Below are 21382 nucleotides of genomic sequence, written 5' to 3'. Positions count from 1 at the left end.
CTTGTGGGCACAGTGAGAACGGGAGGGATTCAGAGGTGCTGGGGGCTCTTGTTTCAGCCTCATCGTGGTGACATTTTCAATGACACAGCGCTCTGCATTATGATATGACTATCAAAACAGCATTGCGAGATGAATTTCAGCTTGCTTGGCTAGAATGAATGGATTTGTATTTCCAATGAGGTGAAATTGAGTATTTAAAGGGCTTATGACAGATTCATCATTCAGAATTTAAACATAGAAGGCCAAGCTACACTGTTCTTACAAATAAGCAAAAACACACAGTGTCGTGATTTGTTTCATATATTTTCTAATCATCTTTGCCTGTCCAATTTTATGCTCAGGCAAACACAAGTTCCTGCTGGATGAGAGGAGGTCAAGAATAGGCCAGAGCCTCTGCTCTCTGGAGACTCACAGAAGGTTAACTCTCAGACACGGTGCGAGGGGTGGGAGAGGGAGAGGCCAGAAAAAGGTTTGTAGAGGAGGTTATTGTCACTGAGACTGAGTATTGAAGCATCAGTAGGAGCCACCCAGGCAGCGTCTTCGCTGGGCATCAGGCGAAGTAACAGAAAGGAAGAACGGAGCGAGGGCATAGAGACAGGCCAGGGCGTGGGGTTGGCACACTTGGGGAATGAGCTTCTGGACGCACCCTCAGCACAGAGCAGCGTCTCAGTGGGCGCTGCCGGAAGATCTCATGGACCACGTGGCTTAAACAGTGGAGATTTATTTCTCCCAGTCGTGGAGGCTGGAAGTCCGAGATGAGGGTGCCGGCACAGTTGGGTTCTGGTGAGGACACTCTTCCTGGTTTATAGTCAGCCACCGTCTTGCTGTGTCCTCACACTGGCAGAGAGAATGAGAGAGGAATCATCTCTGCTGTCTCTTCTTACGAGGGCGTGAACCCCATCATGAGGGCTCCTCCTGGAAGTCCCACCTTCAAATGCCAGCACACTGGGGATTAGGGGTTCAACATATGAACTTGGGGGTACAGAAACATTCAATCCGTAGCAGCAGGTAGACGGATTTGGCTGGAGGTAGATTTTAAATAATGAGCTGACCTTAGCACAATTTTTAAAAATATGTTATGAGATAACTTCATATAATAACAACTAAGTTCTGTGTGACCCTTGCAGCTCAACAAAGCACTTACACAGTTACCTTATTTTGATCATGTTGACAAAAGAATGCAGTAAGTAAGGGAGATGTACCTATATTTCACACCTGAGAAAGAGGCTCGAAGGAATTAGAGGACTTCCCCAAAGTCACATAGCTACTACTTGTTAGCCAGGACTCAGACCCGGATTTTCAGACTCTCAAATATTTCATCCGCTTATATTCTTTTTTTTTTTTTTTTTTTTTTTTTTTTGGGACAGAGAGAGACAGAGCATGAAGGGGGGAGGGGCAGAGAGAGAGGGAGTCACAGAATCGGAAGCAGGCTCCAGGCTCTGAGCCATCAGCCCAGAGCCTGACGCGGGGCTCGAACTCACGGACCGCGAGATCGTGACCTGGCTGAAGTCGGACGCTTAACCGACTGCGCCACCCAGGCACCCCATCATCCGCTTATATTCTTTTACAGTCTTTCAGGGGTGCCTGGGTGGCTCAGTCGGTTAAGCTTCTGACTTTGGCTCAGGTCATGATCTCGCAGCTTGTGACACAAGCCGTGAGCCCCGCGTCGGGTTGTGTGCTGACAGCTCAGAGCCTGGAGCCTGCTTTGGATTCTGGGTCCCCCACTCTCTCTCTGCCCCTCCCCGCTGTCTCTCTTTCTCTCAAAAATAAACATTTAAAAAATGACATTCTTTCAACAAAATTCTGTTTCACTTCTGTGTGGTAGGCTCTGAACCAGGTGCTGAATATACAAAAATGAGTAACACCTTCCTGTCTTCCAGGAGTTTCGTCTAACAAGGAAGCCAGACACGTACAGAGGGCCTGTGAGCGTGTGGAAGGGAAGGGCAGATGTGAGGGTCAAGGTGACAGTTCGATAGCGAAGGTGGTATTTCATTCAAGTCTTATAGGGAGAATAGCAATCCTCCAGGAAGGCAGAGTGGGAAGGCACATCCTGGGTGTCCAGACTCTAACCTTTTCTGTACTATAGACTCTTGGCATGCTAGAGAGGAGCTTTTCTCAAAATAATGTTTTTAAATACATAAATTAGGATACATAGAATTCTAAATGAAACCAATAATATTGAAATATAGTTTTGTTATTAAAAATTAGAAAAAGCAAGTTTGTGATATACTAGTATGTGCTTTGTTATTAACACACGAAATAACAAGATCATAATCATAATCTCAGACTGTGTATGAATGATACTTTGGGCTGTCTGCAACAGTGCTAATATGATACAAAAAGTCTAATTTCTTCTGTGAAAAAGTCACAGGTGATGCTAATTCCACCCTGGTTTGCTCCCTGCCATCATAACTGACGGAAATGCTAAGTTTCAGATAGAAGCTAATGAAAATAAAAATGTAATTTTGTTCCCATCCGGTGCACGGGCTCCCTGAGTTAACCGTGTTCCAAGTGGCGGGCGCTGCACGGACAAGGTGACGAGAAGTGAGAGAAGCCTGTGGCAAGCTCAGGAGACTGTGTAATTTAGCTAAAGTGAAGGGGGGTGTGGTGCCGGTGAGGGGGGAAGGCAGGTGATCCGAACGATGTCACTGAAGGGCCTTGCGCACCAGGCTTAGAAGTGGCGACGTTTTGCCTAGGCAGTGGGAGGCCGTTAAAAAAGCTGGAGCACGGGAAGATCAGAATGGAATTTTGGAAACCCAACTGCGGCGGCTTCGTGGAGGATGGGGATGAGGTTGGGAAGGGGATGAGATGAGCGATGAGAGCACATAGAGGCTGTGTGCGAACCGCGTGTGTGGTACGAGCCAGAACCGGAGTAAGGACGGCAGAGAGGAAGAGTTAAGAGACGCTCGAGAATTAAAATGGAACGGATTTGTGAACATTTGGGCTGAGTGGGACAATTGAGAGAGAAGGAAAAATTAAGAATGACTCCCAAGTTCCTGGATTGGATGACTCAGGGTATAACAAAGCTGTTAGCTGTCGTGGGAATGTATGCAAAGGAGCAGACCTGGGGAGGTGAAGAGGAGGAAGACAGTGAATCAAATTTTGGACATTTCATTTCCTTGTGTGAAATAATAAGAAATAGGTATATTTGGCTCTGCCCCCAGTGCCTGCACAGAACTCCTACAACCCTGGTGAATTCCTAAGCAATAACAGCACAGGGGTGTCTCTTGTTCTCTTGAGGTGACGCCACGTGGGCTTCCGGATGCCTCCTGGACGGGAGCTCGTCACCAAAGAGACAAGCCACAATCGGAAACTTGGAATTTTCACCACCACCCCACCGTCCACCTCCAATTCTCCAGGGAGGAGAGGGGTGTTGAAAATAGAGTTAATAATTGACTGTTCCTCTCTGAGAAAGCCCTCCATGAAAATGCCAGCAGTATGGGATTTGGGAGTTTCCAGATTAGTTAACCAGAATGCTTCCATATGCCACTGGCCAGGCCCCATGAGGACAGAAGCTCCTTTGTTGGAAACCTTGCCCTGTTTATCTCCATCAGGTTTTTGCTTTGTATCCTTTGTAATAAACCAGTAGTCTAGGGGGTTAACTGCTTTCCTATGAGCCTCTCCAGGAATTTTTTTTTTTATTGAGCTATAATTGGCATACAACATTTATGTTAGTTTCAGGTATGCATCGCAATGGCTTCACATTTTATCACCACGATGTCTAGTTAACATCCATCGCCGTACGTAGTTACAGAATTTTTTCTTGTGGTGAGGACTTTTAAGATCTATTCGCTTAGCAAGTTTCATTGTAGTATTATTAACTATAGTCGCCATGCTGTGCTTTACACCCCCAGGAACAACCTATTTCATAACTGGAAGTTTGTACCTTTCGACCCACTTTATTCCATTTCGCCCACTGTATACCCCACCGCCTCTGGCAACTACCAGTCTGTTCTCTGTATCTGAGAACTTAGTTTTGGATTGTTTTTTGGTTTTGTTTTTAGATTCTACGCGTAAGTGAGATCAGATGGTATTTGTCTTTCTCTGTCTGGCTTCTTTCATTTAGCATAATGCCCTCAAAGTCCATCCATGTTGTTGCAAATGGCAAGATTTCATTCTTATTTTTTATGGCCAAATAATATTTCATTTTGTGTGTGTGTGTGTATGTATATGTGTGTGTATATACATATATACATATATGTATATGTACATATATACGTATATACACATATATACATATACACATATATACATATGTATGTGTGTACATATGTATACATATATAAATATATATATACACACACACACACACACACACATATACATACACATACAGCAGTAGTCATTCATCGGTGGACACTTAGGTTGTTTCCGTATCTTGGCTATTGTAAATAATGCCACAGGGAACGTTGAGGCACCAACCCCTCAAGTTGGTGGGGTTTTTTTTCTAGTAAATACTCAGAATTGTTAGATCATACGTTAGTTCCATTTTTTAATTTTTTGAGAAACCTCCATAGTGTTTACCGTGGTGGCTACATCAGTTCACATTCCCACCCAGTACACAAGGGTTCCCTTTGCTCCGTATCCTCACCAACACTTTGTCTTTTGAGTATACCTATTCTAACAGGTGTGAGATGATATCTCATTGTGGTTTTGATTTGCATTTCTCTCGTGATTAATGATGTGAAACACCTTTTTTCTTTTTAAAAAATTCTTTTGAGAGAGGGAGAGAACATGAATGGTGGCGGGGGTGGGTGGTGCAGAGGGAGGAGAGAGGATTGTAAGCAGGCTTTACACCCAGCATGGAGCCCAACACCAGGCTCAGTCTCACAACCGTGAGATCATGACTTGAGCTGAAGTCAAGAGTCAGATGCTCAACTGACTGAGCCACCCAGGCTCCCCTTTTCAGATTTTCATTTGGATTTTAGTCAGTTAACATACAGTGCGATATTGGTTTCAGGAGTACAATTTAGTGATTCGTCACTTAGATACAACACCCAGTGCTCATCACAGGTGCCCTCCTTAGTACGCATCACTCATCTAGCCCATTCCCCACCCACCTCCCTCCATCAACCCTCAGTTTGTTCTCTATCTTTAAGAATCTCTTATGGTTTGTTTCCTGTCTTTTTTTCGTCCTCACATATGTTCGTGTGTTTTGTTTCTTAAATTCCACATATGAGTGAAGTCACATGGTATTTGTCTTTCTCTGACTGACTTCACTATAGCTCCATCCGCATCGTTGCAAATGGCAAGATTTCATTCTTTTTGATGGCTGACTAATATTCTGTTGTGTATGTATACCACATCTTCTTTATCCATTCATCAGTTGATGGGCACTCGGGCTCTTTCCATAGTTGGGCTATTGTTGATAGCACTGCTGTAAACAGTGGGGTGGTGCATGTGCCCCTTCAAATCTGTATTTTTGAATCCTTTGGGTAAATGCCTGGTAGTGCAGTTGCAGGATCGTAGGGTAGTTTTACTTTAACTTTTGAGGAACCTCCATACTGTTTTCCAGCGGAGCTGCACCAGTGTGCATTCCCACCAGCAGTGTAAAAGTGTTCCCCTTTCTCCACATCCTCACCAACATGTTGTTTCCTGAGTTGTTCTTTTTAGCCATTCTGACAGGTGTGAGGTGGTATCTCATTGTGGTTTTGATTTGTATTTTCCTTGATGATAAGTGATGTGGAGCATCTTTTCATGTGTCTGTTAGCCATCTGGATGTCTTCGTTGGAAAAATGTCTATTCATGTCTCTTGCCCATTTCTTCACTGGATTGTTTTTTGGGTGTTGAGTTTGTTAAGTTCTTTATCAATTTGGGGTGTTAACCCTTTATCAGAGATGTCATTAGCAAATGTCTTCTCCCATTCTCTCGGTTGCATTTTAGTTTTGTTGATTGGTGAAATACCTTTCGTGTACTGTTGGCCACTTATATGTCTTCTTTGGAAAGCTGTTGATTCAGATCTTCTCACTTTTTAAAATCGGGTTGTTTTTTTGCTATTGAATTGTAAGAGTTCTTTATTTATTTTGGATATCAGCCCCTTTTCATTTTGTTGATGGTTTCTTTTGCTGTGCAGAAGCTTTTAGTTTGATGTAGTCCCATTTGTTCATTTTCGCTTTTGTTGCTTTTGCTTTTGGTGTCAGATCCAAAAAAAATCATCACCCAGACTGATGTCAGGGAGCTTACTGCCTATATGTTCTTCTCCTCCTGTTCTTCTAGGCATTTTATGGTTTCAGGTCTTAGGTTCAAGTCTTCAATCCATTTTGAGTTAATTTTGTGTATGGTAAAAGGAAGTGGTCCGGTTTCATTCTTCTGCATGTGGCTGTCTAGTTCTCCCAACAGCATTCACGGAAGAGACTGTCCTTTCCTCAGTGTATATTCTTCTGCCCTAGCAAATTAGTCAGACCCCAGGAAGGGCTTATAGAAACCTCTTGAGTTTTAAGCCAGTCCGTGAGAAGCCCAGGTGACCACCTAGACTTACAACTGGCATGTGAATTGGAGCACAGTCTTGTGGGACTAAGACTTTTTTTCCCCTTAAGTTTTTAATCTTTCTAATTTTATTTTATTTATTTTACTTTTTTGAGATTATATTTTTAAGTAATCTCTATACCCAGTATGGGGCTTGAACTTACAACCCCAAGATCAAGATGTCACATGCTGTACAAACTGAGCCAGCCAGGCTCCCTTAATCTTTCTTATTTATTTTTTTATTTCTAATTTTATTTTTTAAATTTACATCCCAATTAGTTAGCATATAGTGCAACAACGATTTCAGGAGTAGATTCCTTAATCCCTTTACCCATTTAGCCCATTCCCTCTCCCACAACCCCTCCAGTAACCGTCTGTTCTCCATATTTAAGAGTCTCTTATGTTTTGTCCTCCCCCCCGTTTCTATATTATTTTTATTTCCCTTCCCTTGTGTTCATCTGTCTGTGTCTTAAAGTCCTCATATGAGTGAAGTCATATGATATTTGTCTTTCTCTGACTAATTTGACTTAGCATAATACTCTCTAGTTCCATCCGCGTAGTTGCAAATGGCAAGATTTCATTCTTTTTTTTTTTAAGATTTCATTCTTCTTGATTGCCGAGTAATACTCCATTGTGTGTGTATGTGTGTGTGTGTGTGTGTGTGTGTGTGTGTGTGTGTGGTGTGTGTGTGTGTATACATACATACACACCACATCTTGTTTATCCATTCATCCATCGATGGACATTTGGGCTCTTTCCATACTTTGGCTATTGTTGATAGTGCTGCTATCAACATGGGGGTGCATGTGTCCCTTTGAAACAGCACAGTTGTATCCCTTGGATAAATGCCTAGAAATGCAATTGCTGTGTTGTAGGGTAGTTCTATTTTTAGTTTTTTGAGGAACCTCCATACCGTTTTCCAGAGTGGCTGCACAAGTTTGTGTTCTTGTGGGACTGAGACTTTAACTTCTGGAGTCTTGTGCTGTCTCTGGGTAGATAGTGTCAGAACTGAGTTGAATTGTAGAATACCCAGCCGGTGTCCCAAGAATTACAGTTGTACACAGTGGAATTTGGTACAAAATCTTACCTTGACAGGAACATCCAGGGGTAAATGTTGACTGGTCATTTAGGTGCTGAAGTCTACAGCCTAGGAGAGAAGTGTGGACCGGAAGTATAGATTTGATTATTACAGGTTCATTCAAGGAGAACATGGAGACGAAGGTGATCAGAAAACCAGTTGTAAAAGCTTGATGCATCCAGGAAATAGTAAAAGATTCAGAGCCTAGGTTCATGGCAGTGAACAGGGAGGGATATTGAAGTCTGGAAAGGCAGATTGGAGGGCAGATTATTAATAACAAGTAGATGGCATTGATTGGTCTCTGACATTGTGTCAGGCTCCGTGGTGAGCATGACTGTGGGTTATCCCTTTTGCTTTTCACAACCCAGTGGAAGAGGGCTGCTCTGTCCATTTTACAGAGGAAGCTCAGAGAGGTGAGATTACATGCCCAAAGTCTCACGTCTAATGACGTCTAAGTCTCACGTCTAATTGCGGTCCATATTTTAACCCCAGAAACCTGACCCTACTTCACACTCAGCCAGTACACCATACTCCATTCAGTTACAAAGGGTCTTAGCAAACTCAGGAGTTTGGGTTTTGTCATAGAGGCAGCAGGCTTTGCTGCAGTGTTCTGCTTGTTTTTAAAAAAATTTTTGAATCAGTAAGACATTCACACAACTCAGAATTTTTAAAAAGTATTAGAAAGATTATAAGAAGAGTTTCCCCCTCATCTCTCCATTCCTTCTCCTTCCTCCCAGTGGTCATCTCTGTTAGTAATTTCTTTATGTCCTTTTTTGTATCAAATACGAATGTATATTTTTATTTAACTCTGCCACTTTTATAATACATATGTCATACTGTACGTACTTTTGCATCTTCTTCTTTTACCTAATATGTCTTAGAAATCTATTATCATATAAAGAGCTTCTTCATTCTTTTGTTGTTTTGCCAGCTGTACAGTGCTCTGTTGTATGGATCTGCCATGACTCATTTAAGCAGACCTTTATTGGACATACAAGTTCCGGTATTTTTTTTTACAACCAGTGTTGCCCAGAATTAATATGTACACATATATAACTTCATACATGATCAAATCTATCCAGAAGCGAAAGTGCCGGGTCAAAGGGCACATGTACTTTTACACGGATGTTAACCAGTTTACGTTCCCAGTAGTGATGTGTGAGAACCCCTCTTTTCCATTAGCATCAGCAACAGCATGTGACCGAGCTTTGGCTTTTGTGTCTTTCAGATGTGTCATCTTTTCATTTGTTTAAGAGCCGTTTGTATTTTCTTTTACCTGTCTTTGTGTATCCTTTGCTCATTTTCAGCTCTGCCACTGCTCTTACCAAATTATCGGAGCTCATACATAGGGAAGACAGCCCTTTGTGATACGAGATACAAATATTTTTCCCAGTTCTTTTTTTTGACTTTGCTTATGGTATCATTTTGCGTTATAGAAATTTTTTGTTTGTTTTGAATGTGATCGATCCATCTTTTCTTACAGATTTTCTGATTTTGAATCATCGTTAGCCTTGCTTGCTCGAAGATGATGGGAGAATTCCGCCTTTTTAATTTTAAGTACTTTTATAGTTTTATTTTTCACATTTAACTTTTTGACATAGTTAGAATTTACCCTGGTGTGTGGATGAAGTATGGCCCCAGCTGTTTGTGTCATTTTTCTGGGTGGCTGTCACTTGTCCCAGTAGTTATCCCAGCTTACTACAGCGGTGGTCTTTTTCCCCCTGAAATAAATTTTCGTTTGTATGTGTTTCAGTTTCTGGACTTCCTGTCCTGCTCCTGTCTGTTCATGAGTTGATCTATGGTTTAATTATTGAGGTGTCATGGTATGTTTTGAGAGGGTTAGTCCTGCTCTTTGAGATTTATTTTAAGAGTTTGCTAATAGTTTTTTTCTTTTTCCTTATTACCTTAAAAATCGTTTTATCCAGTTACTGTCTAAAAGATCTGTTGGTATTTGTTTTGTTTTGTTTTGTTTTGTTTGGAGAGAGGAGAACACACAAGAGAGCATGAGTGTGCAAGTGGGGGAGGGGCAGGGAGAAGGAGGGAGAGAACCCCAAGCAGGCTCCGGGCTGCCAGCACAGAGCCCAACATGGGACTTGATCTCATGAACCGTGAGATCATGGCCTGAGCCAAAATCAAGAGTCGGACACTTAACCAGCTGAGCCACCTAGGTGCCCTGATCTGCTCGTATTTCTGATGGGATCAAGTTAAATTTAGAAGTTTATATTTTTATAATTATAAACATTATATATGTGGTATATTGTTCAATTAATTCAACTATTCTTTACCTAGAAATGTTTTTAAGGTACAAGAGTGATACAGTCAGCTTTGTGGGTGGGCGTGGAGTGGTTTTATTTCAATGGAGTGTGTGCTGTGCTAGGGGCTGGAATTACCAGAACGTTTGATTGCTGCCCATCTCTTTAGGGACACGTGTGCGTGAGAACATGAACAGTCATTCAAGGAGTATGTGAAGGGGTTACATGGAGGAAATTAGCTCATTTGATGGCTATATTTAATAGCGATGGAGGGCCAAGAAAACATCACTTACCTTTTAGATTTGCTTTTTTAAACTTTTTAAAAATATTTTCTTTAATGTTTACTTATTTTTGAAAGAGAGAGAGAGAGAGAGAGCGCGTGCCAGCAGGGGAGCGGCAGAGAGAGAGGGAGACACAGAATCCGAAACAGGCTCCAGGCTCTGAGCTGTCAGCGCAGAGCCCGACGCGGGGCTCGAACCCACGGACCGCGAGATCATGACCTGAGCCTAAGTCGGACGCTCAACTGACTGAGCCACCCAAGTGCCCCTAAACTTTTTATTTATTTACTTTTTAATAATTTTGTTTTAAGTTTATTTATTTTGAGAGAGAGAAGGAGAGCAAGTGGGGCAGGGTCAGAGAGAGGGAGAGAGAGACAATCCCCAGCAGGCTCTGCACTCTCAGCACAGAGCCTGATGTGGGGCTCGAACTCACAAAGCATGAGATCATGACCCGAGCTGAAGTCAAGAGTCAGACGCCTAGCCAACTGAGCCACCCCGGTGCCCCTCACCTTCTTATTTTGAAATAATTTTAGATTTGTACAAAGGTTGCAGAGATGGTCCAGAGTCCCCCAGATTCCTTAAACAGTTTTCAACCATTGGAGAATAGGGTGCAGACAGGAATACACTAGTGAATGAGTACTTCAGTATTTCCCAAGCACCAGAACACCCTCCTACACAGCTGCATTCAGTCGGCAACATCAGGAGATTATTTGCCGTTGATGCGGCATCAGCGTCTAACACACAGACGTTGTTCACATTTCGCCACTTTCCCTGTAATGTCCAGAACTCCGTCTAGGATCGTGTGTTGTGTTAGTTGTCATTTTAGCTTCACTCTCCTTGTTTTTCCATGACTTTGAACATTTGGTAACAGTGCAGGCCAGTTACTTTATAGAATCTCTCTCTTTTTTTAACGTTTGTTTATTTGTTTTGAGAGGGAGCACCCACGCACACGAGCTGGAGAGGGACAGAGAAAGAGAGAGAATCTCCAACGCAGAGCCCAATGCGGGGTTTGAACTCACGAACCCTGAGATCATGACCTGAGCTAAGATCAAGAGCCAGACATTTAACTGACTGAGCCACCTAGGTGTTCCTATAGAGTATCTCTTAATTTGAGTTTGTCTGATATTTCCTCATGATTTAAAAGTTTGGGTGGGAATACCCGAGAGGTGCTATTGTGCTCTTCTCGGTACATCATATTAGGAGGCACATGATGTAGATTTGTTGCTGTGCCCCATTACAGGTGAGGTTAACTTTTTTAATGTTTATTTTTGAGAGAGCAGAGAGAGAGAACATGTGTGAGCGGGGCAGAGAGAGGGGGATAGAGGATCCCAAGCAGGCTCTGCGCTGACAGCAGAGAGCCAGAGGTAGGGTTTGAACTCACGAACCGTGAGATCATGACCTAACCCAAAGTTGGACACTTAACCGACTGAACCACCCAGGCGCCCCGGTGATGTTAACTTTTATCACTTGATGGTAGGCATCTGTAAGCTTCCTCCAGTGTAAAGTTAGTATTTTATACTTACTAGCAATTATTGAATACTTTATTGTGAGGTACTCTAGAACTGTAAATATTCTATCCTCATCGAACTTTTACCCACCAGTTTTGTTTGACATTCATTGATAATTCTTGCCTGAATCAGTTACTACTGTGATAGTTGTCAAATAGTTATTTGCTAATTTTATCATTCTTTCTAGACTTAATAGTCTCCATTCTGTTAAAGGGCAGAACTCTCCCCCGGTGACCAACATTGATTTAGTTATTTGTTGATATTACTATGAACTCCCAGACTCTTAATTTACTCAGAGTTATAATTTGTTGTTACTTCTTTGATGCTCCAACTGTCCCAGATTTGACCAGTGGGTTTTGGAATGTCCCCATCATTCTCTGAGTGCTTCCTTACACCTGGCATAGCAACAGGACCCAGATCCGTCTCGCACTTTCCCTGCCCCCACCCTAGAGTCACCTGTTTCTCCAAGGAGCCCTTGGTCCTTTTAAGATAGTAGTAAAATGGTATTTAGAAACTAGTATGCGAGTGCTAAGTGTGCTCATTACTGCTTGCTTATTATCGTTGCCAGGTTTTCTCTTGAGGGGCAGAGGTTGGAAAGCTGTGTACACACACACGTCTGTGTAACTATGCATGTATACACTCACAAACATCTGTGTGTTTTTCTATACCTGTGTGTTAAAGCTCTCAAACCAGGAGTTCCAGTTCTAATTCAACACCACAAGATTTCTTCTGGTTTTCTCCCTTTCTGTGTGTTAATCTCCCTTCTCCATCTGAGAACCCTGGTTCCCATTATCCTCAGTGTATTTATTTGTGCTACACCCCACTCCCACCCCCATGTACCCAGACTCCCAGCCCATAGCCTGACCCCGTGCAGGCCCACTCCCCCTCCCCTGGGCGCTCCGGCCAGTGTCAGCCCTGACCGAAGAGAAGAGGGCATGACTTTTCTTTACTTAAAGTGAGTTCGGAAAGATCCTTGTGACACCACTTGACTCCTGGGAGAGGGACTGGCTAGCAGGGACACAGAGGGCAAGGAACTGTTTCAGATATGTCCTTTTGTGCCTTCCGACGTTGTCTTCTCACCGTGTGCCTTTATTACCTGTATAGAAAATAAATCGATGTTGAAATATCATTCAGGATCATTGTTCTCACAGTATTTGTTCACTTAGCTGCTCCCTTTGACATCGTCGGGGAGAACTTGGAGTCTTCTTTTCTTCCTCAAGCGTATTTGGCTCCTTTCTCCGCTTTAGGAAATAATACTTGTTTCTACGGGAAGTGTTACTACTGCCGAGAAACGGAGCCAGCTTGTGCCGACGGAGACACAATGGAGGGGTCTGTCACGCTGTGGCTTCCGGATGTGTGGCCTCTGCAGAAACACCGACACCCGTGGGGCAGGACTTACCGAGAGGGCAAGCTGGCCAGGTGCGTGCTCCTGTGGCCGGGCCGCCACCTCGTTCTGGCCTGTGCCCGGCCAGCCGCCGCGCCGTGTAGGAGCCGGGGCTTCCGTCCAGGACCACACAGGGCTGGGAGGTGAGGGTTGGGGGCAGCCCGCCAGGCGGGGACGTCTCTTCTCTGTGTTTGAAACGGTGCCAGGTAGAGCGCGGGTGCCCGGTAAATACCCCCGGCGGTGCCCCTCGCCTCCAGGTGGGAGTACGACGAGAGCTACTGCGACGCCGTGAAGAAAACGTCCCCTTACGACTCCGGCCCGCGCCTCCTGGACATCATCGACACCGCAGTCTTCGATTACCTGATCGGCAACGCTGACCGGCATCACTATGAGAGCTTTCAAGACGACGAAGGCGCTAGCATGCTCATCCTTCTCGATAATGCCAAAAGGTAGGGCCACGCGGCTATCCTCGTCAGTTCGGGGATTCTGCGCGGACCAGGGCGCGTTCGCGGGTGCCCTGGAAAACGTCCGGAACGCGGTCGCCAGAAGGTGTCCTTCCCGTTTTCGGTCAGGGTCTTCGCCCTTGGCGCCCATCCTTCCATCTGTACGCCCTCCACCCTCGGGTCTGAGGGCTTTAAAAAGTGGAGAAGTGGGGTTTTTCCCTAGGAGGCAAAGACTGTGATTCTCAACACAGACTGCGGGACAACAGGGTCTTTGATTTTTCGCTCGCTGCTTGTGTCACTCTCCCTTGACGAGGTTTCGAGTCTTGAGAAATACATATTTAATAGAACATGAAATTTAATTACTCTTAAGTTGATTCTGTCCAAAGGGTCATGCGGTTTAAAGAATTAATTTGTTCGATAGGATGTTTTGCTTCATTTATGGCAGTCTAGGCCCAGACTTTTTATGATCATGAGAAGAGCAGTTCCTTTTTTTTTTTTTTTTCCTTTTTTAATGTTTATTTTGAGGGAGAGGGAGAGAGAGAGAGCAGGAGGGGGGCAGAGAAAGAATCCCAAGCAGGCTCTGCATTGTCAGCTTAGAGCCCGATGTGGGGCTCGATCTCATGAACCGTGAGATCGTGGACCTGAGCCAAAATCAAGAGTCAAACACTTAACCGACTGAGCCCCCCAGGCACTCCGTCTTCGCCATTTATTATTTGAGGGCCTGCGCTGTGCTGAGGGCCGCCAGACCTTCCAGGCTGTTAGGGTGAGCTTCTAGCACAGAGTGGGTTTTTCCAGAACCACTTCTCATTCATTCTGAACTACTGCTAAGATCATTTTTACATCCGCTTGGAATCACTGTCAGCCTTCCGAGCAGCTTCTCCTGTCTGAATCTGGCCATCTGCTTTCTTGTAGGAATAGATGAGCCAGCTCTGTTCTGATTGGTGATTTGAAGTAGAGCAAGTGGGAATCATGTGACTAGCGTTTATTTCTCTTCCCGCCCTTAAAGCCTTTCTAGGTTTCGGGGTCTTCAGGCCCTCCCTTTGGTCCCCGGGCTCCACCCTGTGTTATGTGGTTATGCCTCAGCACCTTGCCGTAGCTGGCTTCTAGAAGAGAGGAGCCTTGTAAATGAGCGCGTTTGTTGTTAGATACTGCGGTACAGGCTGTTAGGGATCCCATGTCTAATTGGTCATGCCCTGTTTATTTTTAATTTAAGTGATTTGAGCCGTGGGAGCATGAAATTATCTAGGATCACATTTGGGTTTTCTTAGAGAATTTGCTCTTGCCCTGATGCTAAGCGGGGAACTGGTGCCACTAACTAATTCACTAAGTTTTAATTTAATTTTCAGCTTTGGGAACCCATCACTGGATGAGAGAAGCATTCTTGCCCCCCTCTATCAGTGTTGCATGTAAGTTACGCACATCAAATACATCGGCCAGTGTTGTCTTCCTTTCCAGGCTCAGGGAACAGTACAGTAGGTTCCTTGGCCTTAAGATTTCTAATAACTGACCAAGTGCTTTTTATGCTTTTCCAACCCAGAACCCCTGGAATTCAAAAGTCACTGCAAATTTTATATGAATAGAAAATTTCAGTCTGTTCAATAGTACATATTCACATTTGTTTTACTATCAGAAAATAGTCCTCTGTCCAGCAAAAATCTAGTACAGTCTGCATCCCTGGCTGCTGTATTGTTTACCTTGGGGTTTGAGGTCCTCTCACTTCCTCACTACAGACCACCTGAAGTTTGCATATCTCGATTTGGTTTTTTTTTTTTTAAATGTTTATTTATTTTTGAGACAGAGCATGAACGGGGGAGGGTCAGAGAGAGAGGGAGACACAGAATCTGAAGCAGGCTCCAGGCTCCGAGCTGTCAGCCCAGAGCCCGACGCGGGGCTCGAACTCACAGACCGTGAGATCATGACCTGAGCCGAAGTCGGACGCTTAACCGGCTGAGCCACCCAGGTGCCCCTGCATATCTTGATTTGAAGTTGTGTAAACCAGAAGTAACTTTTTCATAGTCACTTAGTAATTTATTTTTTTTTAAAGTCTGTATTAGAAAACAAAGAAATTAAAAGGTAAATCAAAATGAGAGAAAGAATCGGGCTCTCAGAGCTCCATTTCAGATTATTATTGCTGGTATTATTTTATTATTTTATTTTATTAAGTTTATTTATTTATTTTGAGAGACAGCACACAAGCAGGGGAGGCGCAGAGACAGGGGGGGAGAGAGAGAGAATCCCAAGCAGGCTCCACGCTGTCCGCGCAGAGCCTGATGCGGGGCTCAATCCTACCAACCATGAGATCACGACCTGGGCCAAAATCAAGAATCCAACGCTTAACTGACTGAGCCACCCAGGTGTCTCTACATAATTTTTTTTTTTTTTAATTTTTATCTATTCACCTTGAGAGGGGCAGGGGCAGAGACAGCACGAGTCGGGGAGGAGCAGAGAGAGGGAGACAAAATCCCAAGCAGGCTCCGCGCTGCCAGTGCAGAATTTGGTGCGGGGCTCGATCTCACGAAACCTCGAGATCATGACCTGAGCTGAAACCGAGAGTCGGACTCTCAACCGACGGAGCCCCCCAGGCGCCCCAGTTATTTCTTGACTTTTGCCTACCAAGCCAGCTTTAAACTCCTTTTGATAGTAAGCGGTTTTATGTAATCTGCCTTAAAACTTTCTTGCAGCATTCGGGTTTCTACCTGGAACAGACTGAACTACCTAAAGAATGGTGTGCTGAAGTCTGCCTTAAAATCCGCCATGGCCCATGACCCCATCTCCCCCGTGCTGTCTGAGCCTCACCTGGATGCCGTGGACCAGCGGCTCCTGAGCGTCCTGGCCACCGTGAAGCAGTGCACTGACCAGTTTGGGGCGGACGCTGTGCTGGTGGAAGACAGGATGCCTCTTTCCCACTTGTAATTCGCCACACAAAATAAGTGAAACTACTTTTTACAAAGCTAGAGAAACAGCACAATCACTTCCAAATGGTATGCGATGGATTGGAAACGGCCAGCGGCAAGCTCTGGGTGACAGGGGACAGGGTGGCCTTGGATTCCTTTGGTGATTTCTGTAGGAGAAACTAAAGCAGAGACGACAGGTTGCAGACCCCAGGAGCCTTCCTGCCAGACCACCCGACCCCCTCGGCATCTGCGCACCCCCGCGGTGGGCCTCCTGCTTGGTCCGTCCTAACTCACGTGCCAAAGGGTGGATTGAGGTGTGGCGCCTGGATGGGTTAATGCTGGGGTTGGTTCTGGAGCGTGTAGTTCGAGTTCATCTTCTAATCCTTTCTCCACAGCCGTGGATTTTCTGAGAACACTTTGTAATCTCGAGTCCTTTTGTAACCAGGACTAGTCCAGTTGGCAGTTTTCCTGCCTCCTGAGGAGTAGCAGCCAGTGAGACCTGGCGTTCTGTTGAGCCCAAATAGCATGCTCTCCTGGGAGGGATATGTTTTTAGGATAGAATTAGTGGGAAAGACAAAGGCGGGAAAGACGCTCGGGCTCCTTCCTAAGTGATTGGGTGGTGGTGTTCTTCGGGATAGTTTAGAGGAGGGAAGAAGGGGCAGAACCAGAATCGGAGAAGCCCCCCTGGCAGGTGCGTAAACGCAGACGTGACTCGAACCTCAGCGAGACCCGCATTCCCACAGTGGTGTCCCAGTTAACCCGGAAGTTGTCCAAGTGTGATTCTCTCACGGAGACTTTCTTTTTCCCTTTTGCCCCAAGCAGGCACATCTTTTCTAAATTAACAAAGCAAATTGAGGCGATACCTTGAATAAGAGTGAAGTTGCCTGTGATCTCTGCCATCCTGATTTCTTTTCGGAAATGAATTTCCACCTCAGCCTTTAAGGCATTTGGTCACCGAAGCCTCTGTTCCCGAGAGAATGGCAGTGCTGTTTGTGCCTTTCTCATGAGAACAACCAGCTTGCTCCCGGAGCGGATGGTGCTCGTCCTGCTGGCGGCTGGACCTGTCCTGTGACCTGGGCCTTGCAGAAGATTGGGAACAAAAATTTTAAGCATTCTGAGCCTTAAAATTAAGGAGGTCACCAGGAAGGGCCTTAAGATTTTGATTTATATCAAGCCCTAACGTCCTCATTTCATTTCATCGGGCGTTCTGAACCGGTGGTGTAGGATCGTTTCCCCGTGTCCTCTCACTGCCCACGACCCGGGCTCAGTGCGGTCTGTGTTCCCGCAGAGCGACTCGGACCCGTAAGCAGTTGCGGTAAAGCACAGGGCCCCAGGGAGACAGGCTCGGTGCGCCCGCCCACCGGGGGACCCATCTCTCCTGCCTCTTGTCCGGGTGCCGGTCCAGCTTCTCACTTCTGTCAAGCAGAGACTGGTACTTAAAGCGTGTGGGCGAGCCGATTTAATGCCAGCCATCAGAGACCGGTGTCAGGCAGCCACCCTTTCGAAAACAGCCTAGAATGTATGCCCTGATTTTCTCGCACTGAAAGGCCGCTAAGTAACCTGTCACCACTTAACAATAGCATGAGGTCAGGATGCTTTTGTGCTTTGTATGTACGTTTCGAGACATACACAAGAATGGGTTGGGCTCCTTGAAAAAGGAATTTAAGAAGACAGGTATTAGCACAAAACACTGAAGTCGGGTCAACAAAAGGAGGCCTTAGATTCCGATTTTTAAGGCCATTTACAATGTGTATCAAGTGAAATTCACAGTTGAGCCCGAGAACACCTTGGGTAGTGCTGACGCAGAGTATCAGGGAGCTGGCCGGAGGCAGATGGCGGGAGGAGGCCGGCGCCGCCCGCGTGGGTGAATGTTAGTCGAACTAAATGACAGATCGGTGCTCCTGCAGACACGTGGCACCGGGAGTGTGTCCCAGTGGGATGGGCGAGAATTGGTCTCGAACTGGGAACTTCATTCATGATGTTGAGGGTAGAAGATACTGCTAAGGAAAAAAGCAGGAGGGAGAGCTGCTTTGAAAATGTCACATCCTTTTTTTCAAAACATTGCAGAAATGTTTAATTTCATTCTCTTTTCTACTGTTTTAAACTTCATGATCTTAAGAGGTGTTCAGATCTATCGTGGTTGAAGTCATATGCTAATAGGGTGGTCGTGACAAGACTCTTAGAACAGATTCATGTTCTAATCAGGATTGGATTAAGCTAGGAAAGCATGTTTAGGCACATCTTGGAAAAACCAAGCATAGGCTTATAGCCCTAAAATTCAGAAAAACTAAATTCTCTTTGAAAATGGAGGTAGATATCTTTTTAAGTTCTGTGACCCTGTTCTCTTTGTGGTTTATTTAGCGCTATTATACTCAGACAAGTTGCTGGAAGCGTTCTCGGACAGCCCGAGGTTGAGCGTGCCTGGGGGAACGTGTAAAGGTAGACATGGGTACGTTTTAATATTGTCAGATGAGGAGAATCAGGACTGCCTGCCATTTCCTTACCTCCTCCCACTTCCTAAATACGTTTCTTCCAGAGTTTGGGGAAATATGGGTATGGAAGTTACATTCTAAATTATTCTTTAATATGAGGTTATGTTGTGGGTTCGGATGTAAATAATTGTGCAAAACAAATTAATAGGATCTGATTTGCTCAGAGTTTTGTTCAATAATATATTAATAAGGCATTTCTCCCTGTTGCACTGAGGACTGATGTGTCAAATGAAATGTAAGGAGGAAATGGAAGAATCCAGGTACATCCATTGCATATTATTTTAGAAAAGATGAATCCTGTGTACGTGGCAATTTTCCAGTGTCACCTGAACAACGAATTCTCCCAAGGAAATTCGTCTTTTCTTTTTCTTAAAAGAAAGGAAAAAAAAGAAAAGACTTCCGGCTTTCCCTTCCCATCCACCATATCCTTCAGCTTCCATTCTCAGTGGTCCCTGTATTCTTGTTTGACCAGTGACAGGAAAACAGCATCTGTCAGGGAGCTGTCTGGTAAGAGTTACCTTATGAGCTGGAGCTTCAGGAAACATGAGTAAAGGCGTACGTTTGTATATAATCGTAGATGTAGCGTAGCAAGAAAAAAATGTATTTATTTTGACACAGGGAAGCACTGACTTATGTTGCTGAAGAACTTGAAGCTAGTGAAAGGTTCTCTTCTCAGTCTCTGAGAGTGGACCCCAAGTGACAAAGACCATTCACTGAGCAGGCGCCCGCTGAGCCGCTCCGCTGAGCCAGCCGTGGCTAGGCACACGAGCGAGCCACACAGACCTGACTTCGTGAAACCTATTGTCCGGGGAAGGCCAGGTTTTCTCCCTTCGATTCCTCAAGTCTGGGTTGCAAAGGCAGGGGCCGGGGACTCTACTGCCACAGGTTTCTAAGGAACCAAGGTGTTACAAGTACACAATGATTGCGGTGGGGGGTGGGGAACTGGGAATAACTTACTGGGAAGCTAATTTATTTGCTTAAGAGGAGGTGTGGGAACCAGTACCCTCCGTTTTGATCTGCCAAGGATTTTCTCTCAGAGCTGTTGCACAAATAGAGGTGGGGCTTGGGAAGACACCAAACAAGACAGATATGCACCTAAATTTCTAATGTGTTCTATGGGTTTCAATTCTGAAGAAAAAATAAATAAAGATTTTATTAAGTATTGATGTAGCATCTTTTCCTCTGATTCCTTTTTTCCCCTTGTTTCAGGATACTTTCAGTGTTTTTCTGTTCCAATTTCCTGTTTTGTTAGGGGACAGAAAAAATGACATCTTCTACACCCACGTAAACTTCCGCGGGGGCTGTTGCACGACATCCGACGAGTGAGACCTGTGCACTTCCTTACCAGTCTTCAAAAGGCCCATAGCAGGTTGTGACTCTACCAGAAGGTCCCATTAGATAATTCGTAGGCGCTATTTGTATACTTAGTAGTTCAGTCCACTCTTGCAGCTTCTTTACAAGTAAAGAATCACAAACCCTGAAGACTTGTCAGTATGGTACCATAGAGGCACGGAGAAGAGCCAGGGCCCCTGATTATTATTCTTAGGACACCCAGGTTTTTAACTTGGGAAATAGAAATCCAGCATCATAAACCTCAACTAGCTGAGGAGACGCTTGAAGGATTTTTTGCTTGCTTTGCCACAGTTTTGCGCCAGTTTTTGTCGTGCACTTGGATAGCAGTGGGAGGCCCGGTCACTGACACCACCCCCCGCACGTGATCCTCTTCCTGGTGAGATTCAGGCTTCGTTCTCAAGCGTGTCCGAAAGACTGGTATTAAAGCTTGAAAAAGACGACTGGGAGTAGGGAGGGTTTATTTGGTCTCTGGTAGACATCTGGGCTGTGGGTGACCCCTCAGAGCTCACAGTCCCAACAGAAGAGACCTGAAGCACTCGAGCGTGTCGGGAACGATTGGAAATGAATTACAGGAGGAACCGGAGCGGGAACGAATCCCAGAGGGTCGGGGGCGCGGGGCGGGGGGTGAGAGGTAGGCAGAACCTACACTGCGGAAGCGGAGACTGATCCAGGCTAGCCGTGTGTGTACAACCCCGACTTCCAAAGTGCACAGCCTCCTGGGCCTGCACTGTTTTATCGCTTTCGGGGTTTCCTGTGGTTTTCATCAGGTGCACTCCGTCTCTGGAGAGGACACTCTGAGTCTGCTGTGTTGTCACGTGCTCTTCAGTATAGACCTTAAACGGAGGAGCCGCCGGTGCACAGGTGAGCTCTGAAACGATTTTAGGGTTTCAGTGTTTGCTTTTTACGTGCAAGTTTAATTGGAGATAAAGGCTTGAGTTTTACTCAAAGATTGTCTCGGGACAGATTGTGTTCTGTCTCCAGCAGGGTCGGGAAGATGTCTATTGCAAAGCTTGGTCCCATTTCAGTGACCTCAGTAGAGGTGTTGAGTGCCCATTTTCTCTTCGACTTTGTTGAAATGCAGATTTGGGTTGAGTAGGCTTGAGTCTGCGTTTCTAACAGGCTCCCTGGACGACAGCAGTGCTGCTGCTCCCCGGACCACACTTGAGTAGCACAAGTAGGAGTTTGCTTACCTTGCCTGTAGTTTTCACAACAGCCTCTAGATGTCACCGGCAACT

The 21382-nt window shown here is 45.1% G+C and overlaps 1 protein-coding gene across 6 annotated transcripts in view; it reads left to right on the top strand.

Moving 5' to 3' along the window:
- The window catches only part of FAM20B (FAM20B glycosaminoglycan xylosylkinase), a 41832-nt gene extending 24824 nt beyond the window's left edge, over window positions 1-17008 (top strand). For all 6 annotated transcript variants that reach the window (XM_086694348.1, XM_086694352.1, XM_086694351.1 and 3 more), the window contains 4 exons: window positions 12829-13000; window positions 13223-13414; window positions 14755-14814; window positions 16090-17008. In XM_086694348.1, the coding sequence (XP_086550474.1) occupies window positions 12829-13000; window positions 13223-13414; window positions 14755-14814; window positions 16090-16321 (656 nt within the window). In that variant the 3' untranslated portion in view covers window positions 16322-17008. The remainder of the gene's footprint in view (window positions 1-12828; window positions 13001-13222; window positions 13415-14754; window positions 14815-16089) is intronic.
- Window positions 17009-21382: the final 4374 nt, after the last annotated feature.

Source organism: Puma concolor, chromosome E4 (assembly GCF_028749965.1).
Source record: "Puma concolor isolate L17-30 chromosome E4, mPumCon1.1.hap2, whole genome shotgun sequence".
NCBI classification, from domain to species: Eukaryota; Metazoa; Chordata; class Mammalia; order Carnivora; family Felidae; genus Puma; species Puma concolor.
The sequence above is the reverse complement of the archived record's forward strand: the minus strand, read 5'-3'. Positions and strand labels throughout refer to the sequence as shown.